At 35.7% G+C, this 21,297-nt stretch overlaps 1 protein-coding gene across 13 annotated transcripts in view; it reads left to right on the top strand.

The window, feature by feature from the left end:
• CCSER2 (coiled-coil serine rich protein 2) overlaps positions 1–21,297 on the top strand; it is a 204,566-nt gene that overhangs the window by 100,696 nt on the left and 82,573 nt on the right. For 11 of the 13 annotated variants that reach the window (XR_004731899.3, XR_013524859.1, XM_054242891.2 and 8 more), the window contains 2 exons: positions 3,624–3,786; positions 15,496–15,691. Coding sequence is in view for 11 of the 13 variants with exons in the window: in XM_054242891.2 (XP_054098866.1) it covers positions 3,624–3,786; positions 15,496–15,691 (359 nt within the window). In the remaining 2 variants the exon portion in view is untranslated. Of the gene's footprint in view, positions 1–2,837; positions 2,947–3,623; positions 3,787–15,495; positions 15,692–21,297 lie in introns of those variants that run through there. The other 2 variants (XM_035267815.3, XM_078345429.1) reach the window with 1 other exon arrangement.

Raw genomic sequence — 21,297 nt, 5'->3', positions numbered from 1 at the left:
TCCTCTGAAATGAGGGTCTTTAAGGAAGAAAGGAAAAGAGAGTGAGTGACCTTTCTGGGTTTTAGGGCTTCCTCTGAGGGAGAGGATTTTTAGTTTCTATGACCTGCCTTGGGGAGAGGAATTCTGGTTTCTGTGACTCACTTTGGAGAAGGAAGAAGGAAGAAGTGAGGATAGAAAGATCAGAAGGACCTTGCCCTTGAGGCATTTCCAGTTTTCCTCAGTTCAAAGTACTCATCTTGCCGAAGTGTCAGGCTTTGTTGTATCATGTTCTGATCCCCAACAGAGAAATCTACTCTTGAGTGTTTTGGTGACCCTGAGTGTAAGGTAACATTTGCGGTGTTTAAGGTTGATATTTTAGTGTTTGTATCAATTAAACATTTGTAAGGTTGTCCTTTAATACTTACAGAAATTTATTTTTGACCTTAAGGATGAAACAGAAAATTTGATGCTTGACTTCTTTCTCAGAATGCTTTCGCTAGTAACACTTTTTTCTTCTTTGTTTCTTATCTCATGCTAAAGACTTCCTTCAGAAGGCCTATATTTTTCTCTAGCAGGGGTTCTCCACTCAGTTAAGGCCTAGTCTCATCCGCATCTGCATATGGTTGTGATCAGCACATTGGGTTTTTGAATTGGGATGCCTTCAGGTTTACCAGTTCTTTCTTTAGTTTGCCACAAACCACATCATTCCCTATGGTATAACACACATTCAGAGGGACTTATTTTCTTTTTTAGTTGTATTTGTTCTGTTTTAAATTTATCAGTCTCTTGGTCGGGGATGGTGACTCACTCTTGTAATCACAGCACTTTGGGAGACCAAGGCATGTGGATCACTTGAGGTCAGAAGTTCAAGACCAACCTGGCTAACATGGTGAAACCCCTTCTCTACTAAAAAACAAAAAATTAGCTGGATGTGGTGATGCGCACCTGTAATCTCAGTTACTGAGGAGGCTGAGGCAGGAGAATAGCTTGAACTGGGGAGGCAGAGGCTGCAGTGAGCTGAGATCATGCCACTGCACTTCAGTCTGGGCAACAGAGCTAGACTTCATCTCAAAAAAAAAAAAAAGTCTCTAACAACTGGATTTATCTCTGTCTTGTAATTTTGTTTGTTTTCTCTTTTCTTCTCTATATTATTTCTTTTATTTTGTCAGGGAACTCTTTATCTTTTCTAAGGAACCCTCAGCAGTGTTATTCTACATTATCTTCTTAGCACCATTTTACAATATATAAACACTTGATTGATGTATCCCTCGAGAAGTTAAACATGGTGCTTCCTGCAGAATCTTGGAGCAGTCATTTCTCTAGAGTTTGAGCCCGCTTTGTCTCAGTTTGAACATTAGTCTTTTGTGGTTATGGTTAATGTTTGCTTCCAATGCTTACTGGCCATTATGTTTACATTTGAGTTCAAGTTTCAATAAAGATTCCTCAATTTGGAGTCTATATGTGGAAGCTACATTAGCAAATACAAAAGCACCACACCAGTTTCTACATTGTAGTTGCTCACAATATTTAACACATCTCCTGGCCTGTTCTCCCAGTTTGCTTGCTTCTTTCTCTGTGTGCACTGTGTTACCATTCAAATAAAGTATCGAGTGTTTTTTGTTTTTTGTTTTTTTTTTTTTTGATGATGTTTCTTTCTTTGGAGTGAGTGGAATTTTTCTTGCCTGAATTGAGAAAATATATGAATTCAGAATAGTTAAATGTAGATTACCCCTTGCTCTATAGAGTTACTCAAACTAAAGTAACATTTTAATACCATATAGAAATACTTAACTGGGTCTTAACTGAATCTATGAATATAATACAACTATGAATTTATATGTGATGGCTAAGGTAGAAGAATCCCTTGGGGCCAGGAGTTTGAGACCAGCCAGCCTGGGCAGCATAGCAAGACCCTATCTATTAAAACAATAATAACAACAAAATAAAAATTAAAAAAACAGGCTTGAGATGGTGGCTTGTGCCTGTAGTCCTAGTTGCTCTGGAGGTTGAGGTGGAAGAATTGCTTGAGGTGGAAGGAGTTTGGGGTTACAGTGAGCTATGATTGTGCCACTATACTCTAGCTTGGGTGACAGATTGAGACCCTGTCTCAAACAAAAAGAAAAACCTTGACATGATTATTTTAAATTTTCTTTTGCAGTCTCATTTTCTACTTCTGACATTTTTTGACATAATGGTCACCATGCCTTTATTTGTCAAGTTTTCAGTAGGTGAACTTAAAAAAAAAAAACAAAAAACATAAGTTCAAACATAAGTCTTTTAAAACATGAAAAAAATTTTTCACACAATTAAATATATATTTCTTCTTCCTCAAGGTGACTAATGAATTTAAACAAAATTTCATTGTCCTTTTGAAAATTAATTTGAGTTGTTATACATTTAGAGAAAATACATTAAAATGAATTCAGTATATATGAGAATGGAACAACTATACTTTTTAAACTGCATCATTCTTTTTTGGAATGCCAGAGTTTGTTTTCATCCAGCATACTGTAATGAAACACCCGTCATGTTTCAAATTCAAGTTTTTGGGTCAGTGAAACAGTAATTTAAATAAACTAGTTTTTGTTTTGTTTTAGTGGGGATTATGTTGATTGTATAGCTCCTTTGTTACAAGGAATTCTTAACATGCAGTACTTGAACTTTCTCATGTAGTAGTTCTCAGACTAGAGAAATCTTTCCTGTTCCGTGGCTTGGGTTAGTGTTTAGCAGTATTTTTAGTAACCATCTTAAGTCAGTAGCTATGTAAGCACTGAGTGAAGATGGAAGTCACAGGGCAAACTGGGCTTGCTTCCCACAGGGAGGGCTGGGAATTGAGCAGGAAGGAAGGCCTGTTCAGCAGTGCCTTGTGTGCAACTATGTCTGAGTAGGCAGCGGTAACATAATGTCTCCCTTGTGCAAAGTAACTCTCTTAGTGAGTGCTCAGATATGTGAGGAAAAAGTATTTGGGTAAGTGAAGAAGCTTGGGATGTTTCAAAAGAATTCTTTTCATGTTTTTGTGGTATTTGGATTTAAGGGAGTGTACTGTTTGTTACTGCAAAGTACTGGCTTTGTTTTCAGTGGCATTTTAGACTTTTTGAACAAGCTCTTAGTGCAGGCAGATTGAAGCATCTTAGTTTCTGAAAATGTGAGCTTAATTTTAAAAGTATGATTTGTTTGTGATTAAAAGTTAATTTGTGCTTCTTGAAATCAGTGAAAATTAATTGTAGCAGCCCTTTATAGGAATGAGTTCTCTTAAAAACCTGCTGTTTCCTGTCGTTTTCTTTCTGAAAGCAGAGCCAATTGGTGGTATGATCAAAACTACCTAAAACTGATTATGAGTGTTTAAAATATATAATGTTGATTTCAAGGATAATTTGCCTGTTTTAAATCAGTGTGGCAGTTAATTTTTACATGACTGTAATATAAAAGTATTTTAATTTATTTTGAATAATAATAAGTTCAGTTTTCACCAGAAGAATTGGTTATGCTTTTAGAAATCTTGATATTGTGATTCACATAAATGACTGGTATTTTTAGCATATTATTTTTATATTTTCAGCAGCATTTAATTATCAAGCTATAAGTAGTTAACTTTTATGGAGTGTGTACATGTTTATAGTCTTTTTGTTTTTGAATCTGTCTAGTGGAGTGTGACAATATGAACCGCTTTGACCGACCAGACAGAAATATTCGGCAGCCTCAGGAAGGATTTTGGAAAAGGCCACCCCAGAGGTGGAGTGGACAGGAGCATTACCACCTCAGCCACCCTGACCACTATCATCACCATGGAAAAAGTGACTTGAGCAGGTGAGTACTGTTCTAACTTAGATTTCATTTGCTGTCCTCTGATTTTGAGTTATAATTCTCCCTTTCCCACAACCCTCAAAAAACCTGTTTTTGTCTGGTTTGTTTTTAGAGGCACCAAAAAGCACTTCAAATTTTATGTGGTCTAATTTGTTCTTTGTGGCCCAAATGTTTTTTCATTAGTTTTATCATAAATATAAATATTCTATTTATATCTGCTTTTTGGACTTTAAGTTATGGTATGATTTTCTAGCTCTCAGTTGGAAATGGTTAAATGTTAACTTTTTAAAGTTTATCATTTTTCTAAATATTTAAAATTAGTGCCAAATGATTGGTCTTCTTTTGCTCATGTAGTAAGTTAAAATTTAAAAAATCCACAAGTACTGTTAAAAACAGAAGGTACGGTTTAGTGCTGAAGGTACTGTTTAGTCTTCTCCAAAGTAGAGGGTAGTCTTTAATTTGATTAGATCTTATTTGTAATGAGGCTCCATAGTCATTCAAACCTTGGGATCAAAACCTGACCTGGCACAGATTAGCTTTGCAATCTTAGAAAACTTATTTAAGCCATCTCTACTTCACTTTACTATCTTTAAAACATAGTTAATAATATCTTTCTCTCAGTGTTTGAGAATCAAGGATAAAATTGCCTGAGTAGTGTCTAGTTTACAGTAGGCACTCTATGTAAGTTATTAATTTTTTCTTTTTACTTTCTTTCCTCATTCCACAGGGATTTGAGGTCATTTTGGAGCACATTTACAATACAAATAGTACAACTAGTATAAAGATAATGGAAGAAAAACATGGTGTCGTATAGTTCCTAAAATGAGGGAAAAAAATTGATTCTAAGATTCTTTGCAGCAAAAGCAAACAATAAAATTCAATTTATTGTGACATAAACAGTATGCATAAGATAAAGGATTTATTTTTTTCCTGAAATAATTTGTCAGAAAAGTTAAGCAACATTTTAAAAAAACTGTGTTCCTTGGATGTCAATAGTTGTAGTAAAAGAGGTTCCCCAGTCAAATGAGTATGAGAATGAATAGATTATAAACATTTTTTAACCAGTGGACTCCACTGTGCTTTTATATTATAAATATAATACTGTGATTTTGCAAAAGGTGGTAAAAAGTGTAATATGTAGCCATTTTCCAAAGCGTATGATCACAAATCCCTTCTACTTAGTGTATTTTAAGGGACTATGGTATGGATAATCCACACGAGTGATTCTTACTGAGGAGAGAAAAATGCACAGCATTCTTAGGGGTTGCTAATTTGACTTAGCACAGAACTTCCCAACAATTGGGCTGAGGTACACTGGTTAATAATTTTATTGAAACCCTCAGCTTTGGGGTGCTGAGTTTCAGACACCTAGATCCACTTGAGCAAGTTATGGGATGGGTGGTACAAAACGAAACCTCCTCCTATATGAGCCTTACCCCTTAACTTAAAACTATTAATTTATCTCTGTGCCTTAATATTAAAAAGATTTGGGTGTACTAGCCCCAGGGCCTTTTCAGTATTGTATGTGCAAAAGTCCTTTTCCCATTCTAAAACTTCCTGAGTGTTGCCTCGCTTTCTTCAGTCCCTTAATTCCCATTATTAATGTCATTAATTAGGATCATGTCCTATTCGTAACTCAGGGGTGTTTGGGAAACTAGTGGTTGAGAACTACTACATCCTCTCATGTTCTCATCATAATACTGCTCTGTCTTTTTACCTGGCCTAATCTTCCACTCCTCTTTTATGCCCAGACCTCCTTTTTCTTCTACACCTGTTGATATGCTATCTGGAATTCTCTCATATTCTAGCAAACACATTCTTCATCTCTTCAGCTACATTCTCCTAATCCTAACTGAAACCTAGGTCTTTCCCAAATGTACTACTTCCCCAGTAACATTTTTACACCAAAGATTCTTATTTTCCAATCACCCAATACTTTCCTGTTTAGAGATGGGGTTTTTGTCCTCATTCCTTCTTGTCACTTTTAAAGGAAGTAATATTAAGTCTTTTTTTTGGTTTGTTTGTTTTGTTTTGAGACTTAGGGCATTTGGCTGTATCAACTCCTGTTTACTGGTTCCTACGTGGAGCTTACAAAAGGCTTGGCCCTTGGCCCACTTTCCCTCTTTATTAAAAGCTTTGCTGCATAGTGGCAGTGGCTGCAGCATTCATGTACCTGAGTCATTTAACCCTCTGTTTGCTTAGTCCTGTAGGACAGTAGTCTCCAACCTTTTTGGCACCAAGGACCAGTCTCCTGGAAGACAAATTGTCCACAGGAGGTCGGGGGGATGGTTTGGGGATTGGAATGAAACTCTTCCACCTCAAATCATCATGCATTAGTTAGATTCTCATAAGGGGTGTGCAACCTAGGTCCCTTGCATGCACAGCTCATAATAGGGTTTGTGCTCCTTTGAGAATCTTAATGCTACAGCTGATGTGACAGGAGGTGGTCCTCAGGTGGTAATGCTTGGACGCAGGACCACTGCTCACCTCCTGCTCTGCGGCCTGGTTTCTAACAGACCATGGACTGGTACTGGTTCCTGGCTAGGGGGTTGGGGACCCCTGCTGTGAGATTTTTCTATATACAAGATATGTTATCTGCGAATAGCCAATAACTGTGTCTTGTTTCTGATAATAGGGGAAAATAAATATTTCAAATACTTTACTGTTAAGTGTGATATTAGCTGTGGATTTTTAAAGAGATTTTTTATCAGTTTGAAGTTCCCTTTCATTCATGAATAGTTGAGTGTTTTTATCATGAAAGGATGTTGGATTTTGTCAATCACTTTTTCTGTGTCTATGGATGTAATCTTTTTTCCCCCTGCATTCTACTAATGTGGAGTAATACATTGACTGCCTTTCAGATGTTGAACCAAACTTGCATTTCTTGGCTAAATTCCAGTTGGTCATGCTATACAATTCTTTAGTATGCTTCGTGATTCAGTTTGTTAGTATTTTGTTGAAGATTTTTGTGCATATATATTTATTGAAGATGTGTGTGTGTGTATGGATTTTGCGTATATCAATTCTCAAGAAATATTGGTCTGTAGTCAGTTTTTTTTTTCTTTCTTGAGGTATCTTTGCCTTGTTTTGATAACAGGACCACACTGATTGAATTAGGAAGTATTCCTTTCACTTCTACTTTTGAGAAGAGTTTGTGAAGGATTTTTGTGAATTCTTCTGTGAATGTTTTCTAGAATTCACCAGTGAAGTTATTTGGGCCTGGGCTTTTCTTTGTGGCAGTTTTTTTGATTGCTAATTTAATTTTTTTAGATATTCTATAGATGTCTTTTATAACTTGTTGATTTATAATGTTGTTTAAATCTTCTACTTTCTCATATATCTCTGTCCAGTTGTTTTGTCCATATTGAAAGTGAGGTGTTCAAGTCTTCTACTTCACTATATCTTGTAGGGAAAGTGTATTAGCAATAAACTCTCTGTTTTTGTTTATCTGGGAATGTCTTAATTTCTCTTTTATTTTGAAGGATAGTTTTGCCAGATGTAGTCTTCTTGATTGACAGTGTTCCTTGTAATCTTTTAACCCCCATGCTTTCTGATGAGAAATCAGCTGTTAATGTTATTGAGCATGTCTTCCATATGAGTCCCTCCCATTTTTTCTGCATTAAGGATTTTCACTTTTTCTTTGGCTTTCAACAGTTAAATTATAATGCACCTCTCTTTTAGTTTATCATGTTTGTAGTTTGTTGAGCCTCCTAGATAGGCAGACTAATGTTTTTCATCAAATTTGGGACACGTTTGGTCATTAAGTTCTTTCTACCTCTCCCCACTTTGCTCTAGCCACTTAACTAAGGGAATATATGACCATCATTCCTTGCTTGTCTCCAAAAAATTGAAAACGATAAATACAAATAATGTGAAAACTACTTAAATCAGATTTCTCCCTGGCCAGTATTTGTTGTTATTTTTTTTGTGTGGTTGTTTACTGACTTTTCTAGATGGATTCTATAAAAAGTCTGTACTTTAAAAAAATATTTGAAGTCTTTGCTTGGTTTGATTAGTGGTCAGCTAATGGTTGGATGGAGATTTCATTGAATTTCTTGAACTAGTAAGTCTGTCAGCCTTCACAGGGGGCTCTGTGTATTTGCATAGTAGTTTGCAGCCTAGGCACACCTGCAGTCCCTTTAAGTAGTTTGCAGCTCTACCTTAGCTGTCACTTCCTGCTTGTTCAGAATTTCAAAGTTAGCCAAAGGTGGAAGATTAGGGAATTCTCTGGTATTTCCTTGGCATGTACACAGCCTACACATGCAGATGTTCTTTTCTATTCCCAAGACTGTATTGGAGCATTTCAAAGCCTCTTGTGGACATTACTTTCCTCAGGCTTTCATTTTATGATTTCTGTTCAGCTGCTTGTTTATCCCAATTGAAATCGCCATTTCAGGCCGCTGAGATTTTAAGCAGTGCACTAAGGATAAGGGAATTACTGAACAAGCTTTGAATCAGCTCAAATTAACTTCTGAGAATGGCTTATTTCTAGGGAGCTGCCAGACAGATCAAATCATAGCAGTTCTTTGGGAGTGGTGCTTTTTGGAGAGTTCGAAACCCGTTTTGTCCCCCAATCCCTGGTAACTGCTGGATTTCACATCTGCCTTGCTTGCTGTAAGGCTTTTGGTTCTCAAGTTACTGCAAAGTTAAGGAGATGGGCGTGACTACTGGATAAATTAAAATGCCTTGAGCTTGCTGTTCTCTCTGAGATTGAGCAGTGTTTATTGATTAAATGCTCCTTAGTTGTTGTAAGCATTTGGCTGATTTTTAGAGTTTTGAAAAAGTTGATTTTGACAGATTTGCCAGTGTTCTCAGTGCTTTAATGGAAGAATGGAGTTTTAGAAATCTCTGTCATTCTGGAAGTGTTTCTCTTCATTTGTCATGCTTTATTTTTCTTTCTTTTTTTAACTAATAGGTTTTATTTTTTAGAGCACCTTTGGGTTTACAGAAAAATTGAGCAAAAATAGAGTTTTCATATGCTTTCTCACCTTCTGTTACATACAGTTTTTCCTGTGATTAACATCTTGCATGATTTTGGTATTGTAATTGATGAGTCACTATTGATATTATTTATTAAAACTTATAGTTTGTATTAGGGTTCACTCTGTTTTGTAGATCCTATAGGCCTTGACAAATGTATAATGCCATATCTCTACCATTATAGTATCATACAGAATAGTTTCACTACCCTTCAAATTCTGTGTGCTCCACTTATTTATCCCTCCCTTCTTTTCCCGAACTCCTGGTAAATACTGATCTTTTTGCTGATTCCACAATTTGGCCTTTTCCAGAATGCCAGATAGCTGTAATCAGATAGTAGGTAACCTTTTCAGATTGGCTTCTTTCACTTAGCAAAATACGTGTAAAGTTCCTCTACATCCTTTTGTGGGTTGGTGTCTCATTAAAAACAAAAACAAACAAAAAAAAAGGGCCAGGTGCAGTGGCTCAGGCCTGCAATCTCAGCACTTTGAGAGTCCAAGGCAGGAGGATAGCTTGAGCGTAGGAGTTCAAGAACAGCTGGGCATATTTTGAGGCCTTGTCTTGACAAAAAAAAAAAAAAAAAAATTAGCTGAGTGTGGTGCCACATGTCTATAGTCCCGGCTACTCAGGAGGCTGAGGTAGAGGGATCACTTGAGCCCAGGAGGTTGAGGTTGCAGTGAGCCAAGATCACGCCACTCTCCAGCCTGTTCAACAGAGAGAGACCCTGTCTCAAAAAATAAATTACTGAATAATATTCCATTGTATGGATATACTACAGTTTGTTTATTCATTTACTTACTGAAAAATATCTTGGTTGCTTCCAGGTTTTAACAATTATGAATAAAACTGCTATAAACATTTATATACAGATTTTTGCATGGGTGTCCATTTCACCTCATTTTGGTAAATATCAAGGAGCAATATTGCTGGGTCATATAGGAAGCACATGTTTAATTTGGTAAGAAACTGCCAAACTGTCTTCCAAAGTTGCTTTACCATCTTGTGTTTCCACCAGCAATGAATGAGAGCTTCTTTTGCTGTTTCTTCCTCATCAGCCTTTGGTTCTATGCTTTGGACATAGTTAACCATTAAGTATCTAGTGGTATTTCATTGTTGTTTTAATTTGCAGTTCCCTAATGATAAATGATGTTGAACATTTTCTCACATGCTTATTTGCCATCTGTATATCTTCTTTAGTGATGTGTCTGTTCAGATCTTTGTTCATTTTAATTTAATTTAATTAATTTATTTTTTGAGATGGAGTTTCGTTCTTGTTGCCTAGGCTGGAGTGCAAAGGCATGATCTCGGTTCACTGCAACCTCTACCTCCCAGGTTCAAGCGATCTTTGTGCCTCAGCCTCCCGAGTGGCTAGGATTACAGGCATGCACCACCATGCCCAGCTAATTTTGTATTTTTATAGAGACAGGATTTCTCCATGTTGGTCAGGCTGATCTTGATCTCCCAACCTCAGGTGATCTGCCCACTTTGGCCTCCCAAAGTGCTGGGATTACAGGCATGAGCCACCGTGCCCAGCCCTATTTTGTTTATTATAATTTCAACTTTTACTTTAGATTCAGTGGGTACATATGCAAGTTTGTATTGCATATACATTGACATACTGGGTGATACTGAGGTTTGGGATATAGGTGATCCCATCACCCAGGTAGGGAGCATAGTACCCAACAGTTTTTGAGCTGTTACTCCTCTTTCCGTCCTGTCTAGTAGTCCCCAGTGTCTACGGTACCATCTTTTTGTCTATAAGTACAATGTTTAGCTCCTACTTATGAGTGAGAACATGTGTTATTTTTCTGTTCCAGCTTTAATTCGCTTAGAATAATGGCCTCTACCTATTTGCTCATTTTAAAATTGGGTTATTTATTCTATTATTGATTTTTAAGAATTCTTTGTGTATTTTAGATACCAATTCTTTTTCATGTATGTTTTGCAAATAATTTCTTCCAGTCTGTGGCTTGTCTAATTCTCTTGATAGTACTTTTTGCAGGACATATTTTTAAAATTTTTTAGCATTTCGAACATCCATTTTTTTCTTTCATGGGTTACACTTTTCATATTATATTAAAAAAACTCATTGCCAAATCCAAGTTCACCTAGATTTTCTCCCTTGTAGGAATGTTACAGTTTGGCATTTTGCATTTATGCCTGTGATCCATTTTGACTTAATTTTTGTGAAAGATTTAAAGTCATTCTTTTGTTTATGGATGTCCAGTTGTTCTAGTCTCATTTGTTGAAAAGACTATCTTTTATGCTCTGTTGAATTACCTTTGCTCTTTGGTCAAAGATCAATGGACTCTATATATGTGGGTCTATTTCTTAGCTCTTTATTGTGTTCAGTTGATATGTCGGTTCTTTTGCCAATATCACACATGTCATTTTGATTACTGTAGCTTTGTTTAGTAAGTCTCTAAGTTGAGTAGTGTTAATCATTCAATTTTCTTCTTCTTCAATATTGTTTCAGATGTTCTGGGTCTTTTGCCTGTTCTAGTAAAACATTTAGAATCACCTTGCCAGCATCCTCAGAATAACTTGCTGAAATTTTGATTAGGATTGTGTTAAAATATTACCACAAACATAAAAATATATACATTTAACTTTTAATATAAAGTTTTTATTAATGGTGAGAAAAGAAACACTAATGATTTTGTGAAATCAAGACTGTGACTCAGGTTACATAAGACATGAAGAAGAAAAATCTCCTCACCCCACACATGTGTACATGCAGACATACACACACACACACATACACACACACACACACACACACATACACCCCGCTGCACTTGCCAGTCTAACCTATGAATCACAGACTTTTAGAATAGCATGAAATCTTACATCTTAGTAATCAAGAAGTTCTGTTGGAAGTAGGGAAAATAAAGTTGTTTGTAGGTATATGTGTAGCCATAGAATTTGGAGAAATTTCTTTAAAAGTGCAATAAATAATTATGCAACAATGATTTTTTTTCCCTTTTGGTTTAATATCAGCTTCTTCTACTATATGTGAATTCAGTTTAAGTGGGTAATGGTTATCTCTTCAAGATTCTTTTCTGTAGTTTTTCTGCATCCTGTTCTTTTTTCTTTTTTATTTTATTAGCAGCACTTAAAAATATTAAATAATATTGGAGACAGTGGGTTTTCATTTCTCATGCATCTGTAACCACTGAAATTATTTTTGCCTTTGCTCATATCTCTCAGGGTTCATTTTTTCATATTAACTTGCCTGCCTGGGCTACGACTGGCCACATAAGATCTCACTTCACTGACATATGGCTAGCATTTTAGTGTGTTCATGCCACAGTAGCTTTGCAGTCTTCTTGTTGCTTTCACTGCCGGAGTTTTCTGTTAGAAATTCATGAATGTTAAAATATATGCAGAAGTACAAATTTATACCTGTCAACTTGATGTGGGATATTATGGCCAGTAATTTTCCCTTCATCTCTTATTTTTTATGACCCTTCTTACACATTTGCCCCTGGATTTGTGTCTTTAGTCTTAGAAAGTGATTTTACCACCTATTCTAAAATTTATTTTCTTACGTGGGAACTGCATAATCACGTCAGAATCTGAAATCTCAAATTCCGAGATTAAAATCTTCATTGTCTTTCTGTCCTGTGTTCCCTCTCCCTCCTATCTTCACAATCTCCTTTTAATTTTCTGAAAGTAATCCCTGTTATATTTTTACTTTCTGTTCTATCTTTGCTTCTTTTTGTCTCTTAGATTTCTTAGTTAAATTCATTTTTTCCCCCCAGAAAACTTCATGTGTTCCTCACAGTGGGATTTTATGTCACTTTTAACTTACTGTCACATGGATTAGCAACATATACATGGATGCAAAGCAAATGTGTTAATATTTTAACAGTTGGTAAATATAGGAAAGGGTATATAATTGTTCATTATAGTATTCTTTTGATACTTCTATTTGAAGAAATGTTTCAAGATAAAGAGGTTGGAAACTATTGATAATAATATGATAGTAAGTTATTTTTATTTAATATTTACTGTATATTATGTACTACTCCAAGTACTTTAATGTATATTATCTCATTTAAATCTTATACTAATTTAAGCAAATAAGTATTGTTATTATGCCCAATTTATAGACTAGAAAATGAAGCATGGAGGGATTCAGTAACTTTTGCCCTGTGTGTTGTGTAGCCTAGTAAGTGGCAACTGAATTTGAACTCAAATGATCTATGCAGGTAACATTAAAATGAATAAGATGTGACTCTTTTTTTCTAAGGACTTACAATCCAATTAGAGTTGATAAGTATATAGGATTCTTTAGTTTATGCTGTGAAAGAAATTAAAGATCCTAAAAATGATAGTTTTATCTAATTGAGGGGATCAGGAAGCGGTTTCTGAAGAAAGCAGCATTTCAGTACTAGGAGTAAATACAGGTTTAATTTTGAATCTCATGGTGGAGGTTTGAAATGCAACCCAAAGCATGTAAATGTGTCCAGGGGGCAGTAGAGAACATTGAGGGTTAAAGAAACTATGGCCCAAAGATAATAAAAATTTTCAGTTGCTGGTTACTGTCAGATAGGGTTTAAACCTAAATTTGAGGTGAGAGCGGGCTGTTGTGGATTTTCTAGATGTCAGTTCTTTGTTTCAGTTGGTGAACAAGACTTGTTGACTTTTCCTAAAACATTTTAAATGTATTAGTTCCATGCATTTGGATCACCTTTATGTCAGCTTAATATATGTCCGTATTCCATATCTGATTCTTATCTATCTCTCACTTGGCAAAATAAGAAGTACGTTTTAACTTGATTATTAACTATTCAGATTATAATTATAAAGCAGTGCTCTTGTCATGTGACAGCTACAGAATTTTAGAATCTTGGAGATACAAGCTTTAAAAAAAAATTCTAGTGGTTAAAATACATGTTCCTTACCCATTCAGTACAAAATAAAACTGCCTTCTCCCCCCAAAAAAACCAAACCAACAAAAAGCAAAAAACCCTGAATAAAGTAAACTAAAAAACCAAAACTCAGATGCAGTACACAGTTAATTCCTTCATGGAGTTTATAATTTGGCCTGAATTGCAGACAAAAATATATTGTAATAAATACTATAATGGGACACAGTATACAGGACTCTATAAAAACAGCTTTGGAAGTGTCAAACACTGCCTTAAGGGATTTAAGGAAGTGTTCTCTGAAGTAGTGTTAACTAATTTAAGATGAAGAGGAATTAATCTAGACCAAGTGTGCAGCGGAGGGAAGAATGGAGAAGACTGGCAAAGACTCCCCAGAGGTTATGGTTTGGAGATGAGAGTTTAGCATACTTTTGGAATCTCAGTTAAGTAGGTATAAATTAAGAAGACACTCTGAGGGAGGCACGTGTGGTGAGGGAAGAAGTTGAAAAGTAAATAGGATTCAAGAGCAACAGTTTAAAAATTTCTAAAAAATTTTTTTCTTGGGTTAAAAGAAAGTCAGGCCTGAAGTACTTATGAGAATTTATGAGAAGTAGTTTCAGAGAAAAATAATCTTGTGAAAATTGACTTCATATTGAATATTTGAGAATTCAGAGATTTGGAAATGTTTGTCAAAAGCTAGAAAATTTGGTAGAAACCATATTTCTATGTTTTCAATATGGTTGAAATTTAATACATTGGGATTTTTCCATATTTAATACATTATGATTTTAACTTTAATTTTGATGTTACAATAGCCATTATATTGGAGAGAATATTTTTTTACTCTCTTATTTATTGACATTTTGCTAGAAGTTCAAGACCAGCCTGGGCAACCCCCGTAATCCCAGCAGTTTGGGAGGCTGAGGGGGATGGATCACCTGAGGTCAGCAGTTCAAGACCAGCTTGGCCAACATGGTGAAACCCTGTCTCTACAAAAATACAAAAATTACCTGGTGACTGTAAGCCCAGCTATTCAGGAGGCTGAGGCTGGAGAACCCAGGAGGCAGAGGTTGCAGTGAGCCAGATTGTGCCATTGCACTCCAGCCTGGGCGACAGAGTCAGACTCCATCTTAGAAAGAAAAAAAAAAAAAAGTTATCATCACAATTTAAGTACCAACTGGAATTAAGGTATCAATTTTTAAATTGCTATAACTATGACTTTTGGCTAAAATATTTTATTTTTACTCCTATGAAACATACTACTTTTAATTTTTTTCTTATTCAGCATGTATGTTATTGTATGAATCTGAAGGGAAATGTAAAAATTTTTGGAGTCTTTTTTTTGTTGTTGAGACGGAGTCTCACAGTGTTATCTAGGCTGGAGTGCAGCAGCGCGATCTCAGCTCACTGCAACCTCTGCCTCATGTGTTCAAGGGATTCTCCTGCCTCAGCCTCCGGAATAGTTGGGATTACAGGTGTGTACCACCAGGCCTGGCTAATTTTTGTATTTTTAATAGAGACGGGCTTAGAAAAGGAAGAATAAGTTTAATTTTTTCAGATGAGGTCTTTCCAGAGTATTTTGTTACTATCCGGGTTCCTAAAGAAGGTTTATTCATCTAATGTGAAAAATACCAAAAGAATGGGGGATATAGAAGATATTTGTTGTAATGAACTAGAGCTGATTATGCCTTTTGTGGAAACTATGTACTCACATTTAGTGACTGAGGTGAGTACAAGTCAGAGGCTTGGTGATAATGGTAAATGATTTGTAATAATCACTGCAATAATTTTATTATTTATTTATTTCTGAAATTATATTGTATATGTTTTCCCTCTACCTTCTTCCCTGCCCTTCCAGAGGCTCTCCCTATAGAGAATCTCCTTTGGGTCATTTTGAAAGCTATGGAGGGATGCCCTTTTTCCAGGCTCAGAAGATGTTTGTTGATGTACCAGAAAATACAGTGATACTGGATGAGATGACCCTTCGACACATGGTTCAGGATTGCACTGCTGTAAAAACTCAGTTACTCAAACTCAAACGTCTCCTGCATCAGGTGAGTACATAATGAACATTTCCAGCTCTGATATTTTGAATTGTAAAATGGATTTACTTTTTAAAAATAGTTACTTGGGTTACTAATGTCTTTTTAGTTCTGTACAGTAGTGCTTGTAAATAGTACATAATAGAAAGTTTTGTGGAAAAAAACCTGTGGGATATTGCATCATGGTCTCATTACACAGTCCCTGGCATTTATGAGTTATATAATATTTGGTAAGCCAATCTCTGCTTCTGTTTCTTCATTTCCATAATACCTACATTGTAAGGTTGTTGATAGAATTAGAAATAGTAGTTGTAAATTGGCCAATCTAATTCCCGAAACATAGTAGCCATTCAGTATTCAGTGCCTGCTATTCTGATTTGAGCTAAGTGGCAAATAAGAAACAACAATTTTTGCTTATATAATCATATAATTTAGTTTTTGTTTGGAATCTTCAAGTTTAATATTCTCCAGATCTTTTTTTTTTTTTTGGTGAGAAAGTCTAGACTCATAGCAATGATGTCACTTGTCCAAAGTCACAAAAGAAGCTGATGTTGGAACCTGGCATCTGATTCAGTAGCACTTATTTTGTTTAAGCATTTAGCACTTATAGACAAGGTCAGATGTATAGCAGAAAACCAAGGACTAAAACACTAATTTTAAGTTATAGATACCTTTCGTTTGGTTTTAAATCTATATTTATACTTTTTATAGTAGCCAACATTAGCTTAATACTACAGTTGAGAAAGAACAGCCTGACTTTGCTGCTCAGTTTGCTTTCTGTCTTGTAATTCCTGGTGGCCATCAAAACCAAACATACGATATATGCACACGAAAGGCTAGTTGAAGTGAAATTTGGCTCCTGTGTTAGAAATGATGGTGAATGTAAATATTCTGTTAAAGGTCAAGTAAATTGTTTTCTGTTACTCAGTTATGGATTTTCTGTACTACTCTCCAGTCTTGGGAATATATGACTACTTTTTTAAAAAAACTTTTCTGTGCTGAAGAACAAAAAAGTGGAGGATCTTTTTGCATCTGGGAATGTTTGACTTCTCTTGAGATAGGAATAGATTTTATGGTTTAATTATGCAGACATTGAGCTTACAGCCTAGTTTAACTGTAACTAGAAAATAGGCATTAGTATATAGTGATTTTCTGCTGGCTGGTCTGGGGAGATGATTTTTTGATTAGTAGTTTTAGTGTCAAAGGGAAGAGGTGGTAGGTAATAGTGGGAAATAGGTAAAATATGTCAGATATCCATTGTGAACCAATCATTGTACTAGCTATACCATGTACCATCTTTTGCGTTTGGGTGTACTGCCCTGAATCATGAACCATGACTAAATATTAACTAATAAGACCAACCCACCTCTGATAATGAAAGAAGTAGCATAATTCAGGCAGTAATAGGTGAATTGGTAGCCAATGATTGGTGCCATAAGAGTTAAAAAGTTTGGTTTTTTTGAGGTTCTTTATATAAAGTTGTAAATCTCATAATGGCTCTTTTCTGTTATTACGGCCTCTGAAATCTTAGGTACTACACACTCATAAAATTGACCTTATTTTTTGTTTATGTGATGACAACAAAATTATGAGAAGAAAATTGCAACATCTTTTTAGGTCATCTTTAAAGTTTCCCAAATGCTAATAGAAGTTAAAAGGTGACTGAGTTCAAAATTTTATGTCTTTGCCTCTTTAAATTTGTTTCTCATTTTACTGAATTAAAAACAATCAATATGATCCATATACATAGTTTTTTAAAAAAAAGTTCATATACTATTTAAAGACTTAATGAAAAAAAAATAGTATTTCTGGCCCCCTCTTCACCTCAGTCCACCTGTTCTCATCGGAACAGGTTAAAGTCCAAAGCTTCTCTAGAGCTGTCATGGAGGGACATAGTCTGGAATTTTTTTTTTTTTTTCATAATCTGGGATTGAATGCATTCTTTGGATAGCATGTCTTCTTTCTTCCTAGTTTATTCTCTCACTTTGCTGGAATATATCTTTACTTCTAAGAGAGGATTAATGAATGGCACACTTTTTAAGTTACTTTATTACTGAAAATCCCTATTCTGTTCTCACATTTGATTGATATTAATAAGTTTGGTTGGTATGAAATAGTTTGGTTGTCACAGAAGAGAGTTTTCCCTTAGAAATTTGAGGGTATTGCTTTTCTAGGATCTCATTTAACCGTAGGAAGGTCTACTACATTCTGGTCCATTGTACATTGTGTTTTGCCTGTTTTTATCTCTGAGATATTTAAAATCTCTTATTTCTAGCATTCTGAAGTTTCACAGTGATGTCCTTGGATTTCAGTTTTGTTTTAGTTGGTCGGTTGTTTTCCACCTGATGTTTTGGCAGTTAGTATGCTCTTTGGAGATTAATGTAGTGTGAAATTTTGTTGTTATTTCTATGATTATTCTCTTTCACCTGTTTTCTCTGTTATCTTTCTGAAATCTTTAGTAATCAGAAACTAGAACTTCTGAATGGAATCTCTTCATCTTTTTATTTTTTCTTACATGTTTTTCTTTTTATTTGGGTATGGTTATGTTTCCTGGTATATTTTCTCAACTTGATATTCCAGTTCTCTATTTTTATTTAACTCTTTATCTTGGCAATCGTATTTGCAATTTCCAAGAACTGTTCCTTATTCAAGTTATTCAACTGTTTTTTTTCTCAAGAACTATGTTAAATAGAGAATTTCTTTTTGTTAATCATGAGAGCTTCTTAGGTTGCTCAGGTTGGCCTTGAACTCATAGCCTCACCTCCTCAAGTGCCAGGACAACTGGCTGGAGCCACTGCAGCTCCCTAAATAGAGAATTTCTGTTTATTCTTGTTGAGAATTCTTTGATTCCCTGCATTCTTTCTTTTTTTAAATGATCATTTTGTTCTTTATGCTTATTTTGATTTCTTTTTCTTTTGGAGTATTTCTTCAAGTTTATAATGATTCTTAGTTGTTTACTCAGGACTCTGTACATGGGCCAGGCTTGTGAACTGGCTGGCTTTATGTTATGGTGTTGGATGGTATCAGTGAACCCTCAGCATCTACTAAGTGGAAGGTTTTTCCTTCTGAGCTGGTTGTAATTTATCTTAAGTAGAAAGCTGATATTATGCTTAGAATAAAGGTGTAAGACTGGGAAAATGTTCATTTCCTCCACAGACTTTCAATTCATTCCCAGAGTGCTAACCTTAAGGGATCATACATTATGTGGTGATGAAAGAATGAGAGGAGGGCAAATTCAGAAGGTTGGATATTCAGTAGGAAAATTAGTGAGAGCTCTTTAGCTTCTTAGTGTCCTAAAAAGATGGTAAGGGAAGGTCACAGTGCTACATTAAAAGAAATGTAAAGGACAAATAGACACAATTTGAAACTGAATTTATATTGATTTGGACAGATCAGCTATAAAGGACACTTTGGATTAGTCGGGGAAATTTGAATATGGCTTGTATATTAGAGGAGATGGAAATTTACTAAAATGGAAAGGGGAGATTGTTGACTGAATAAAGCAGGTTATAAGGCAGTATGTACATTATGATTATATAACTATCTATATCTACAGGTGTATATTTCTCCAGAGGGTTATGTGCTAAGGTGTTAGTATTGGTATTACCTGGATGGTGAGAATGTAATTTCTTTTTTGTGTGTTTTTAAAAAAGTTTGTGCTTTCTTATTTCTTGTTTGTTTGTTTTTTGATACGGAGTCTTGCTCTGTTGCTAGACTGGAATGCAATGTCACAATCTTGGTTCACTGCAACCTCTGCCTACCAGTTTCAAGCAATTCCCCTGCCTCAGCCTCTCGAGTAGTTGGGACAACAGGCACGCACCACCGTGCCCAGCTAATTTTTTGTATTTTAGTAGAGACTAGCTTTCACCATGTTGGGCAGGATGGTCTCTATCTCCTGACCTCATAATTCTCCTCCCTCAGCCTCCCAAAGTGCTGGGATTATAAGCATGAACGACCACACCTGGTCTTTCTCATTTCTAATTCTCCACACCTTATTATTTCTGGGAAGACAAAAAAAAGAGTTTCTTAAAAGGTATGTGTCTTATCCAGTGATTAGTTAAGTAACTGGATATGTTAATGTAGGATGCTCACACTACCTGATTTCAAGCTATATTCCAAGGTTCCAATAACCAAAACAGTATGGCACTGGTACCAAAACAGATATATAGACCAATGGAACAGAACAGGGTCCGAAAAAATAACACCATACATCTACAATCACCTGATCTTCAACAAACCTGACAAAAACAAGCGATGGGGAAAGATTCCTTATTTAATAAATGGTGCTGGGAAAACTGGCTAGCCATATGCAGAAAACTGAAACTGGACCCCTTCCTTACACCTTATATAAAAATTAACTCAAGATGGATTGAATACTTAAATGTAAAACCTAAAACCATGAAAACTCTAGAAGAAAACCTAGACAGTACCATTCAGGACAATAGGCATGGGCAAAGACTTCATGACTGAAACACTGAAAACAATCACAACAAAAGCCAGAACTGACAAATGGGATCTAATTAAACCAAAACGCTTCTGCACAACAGAATAACCTATCATCAGAGTGAACAGGCAACCTACAGAATGGGAGATGATTTTTGCAATCTGTACATCTGACAAAAGGCTAATATCCAGACTCTACAAGGAATTTAAACAAATTTACAAGAAAAAAACAACCCCACCAAAAGTGGGCAAAGTATATGAACAGACACTTCTCAAAAGAAGACATTTATGCAGCCAACAAACATATGAAAAAAGCCTATCACCCTGGTCATTAGAGAAATGCAAGTTATAACCACAATGAGATACTATCTCATACCAGTTAGAATGGTGATTATTAAAAGGTCAGGAAACAACAGATGCTGGAGAGGATGTGGAGAAATATGCATTTACACTGTTGATGGGACTGTAAATTAGTTCAACCATTGTGGAACACAGTGTGGCAATTGCTCAAGAATCTAGAACCAGAAATACCATTTGACCCAGCAATCCCATTACTGGGTATATACCCAAAGTATTATGAATCATTCTGCTATAAAGACATATGCACATGTATGTTTATTGAGGCACTGTTCACAATAGCAAAGACTTGGAACCAACCCAAATGCCTATCAGTGCTAGACTGGATAAGAAAATGTGGCACATATATATCATGGAATACTATGCAGCCTTAAAATAGAATGAGTTCATGTCCTTTGCAGTTACATGGATGAAGCTGGAAGCCATCATTCTCAGCAAACTAACACAGGAACAGAAAACTAAACATTGCATATTCTTACTCATAAGTGAGAGAACACATGAACACAGAGAGGGAAATATCACACACCGGGGCCTATCAGGGGTTGGGGGACTGGGGGAGGGATAGCATTAGGAGAAATACCTAATGTAGATGACAGGTTGATGGGTGAGCATACCACCGTGGCACATGTATACCTGAGTAACAAACCTGCACATTCTGCACATGTATCCCAGAACTCAAAGTATAATAATAATTTTTTAAAATGTAGGATGCTAGAGAAGAGGCAGAAGAGATAGATTGATTTAGGGCAGCTTGTCAAGGGCCTTGTGTGCCACAAAGTTAGCTGGGGTATTGTTCTGTTGGTAGTAGTAAGCCAGAC

The sequence above is a fragment of the Callithrix jacchus genome, chromosome 12 (genome assembly GCF_049354715.1).
Source record: "Callithrix jacchus isolate 240 chromosome 12, calJac240_pri, whole genome shotgun sequence".
Taxonomy (NCBI): Eukaryota; Metazoa; Chordata; class Mammalia; order Primates; family Cebidae; genus Callithrix; species Callithrix jacchus.
This window is presented reverse-complemented; position numbering and strand designations above follow the sequence as displayed.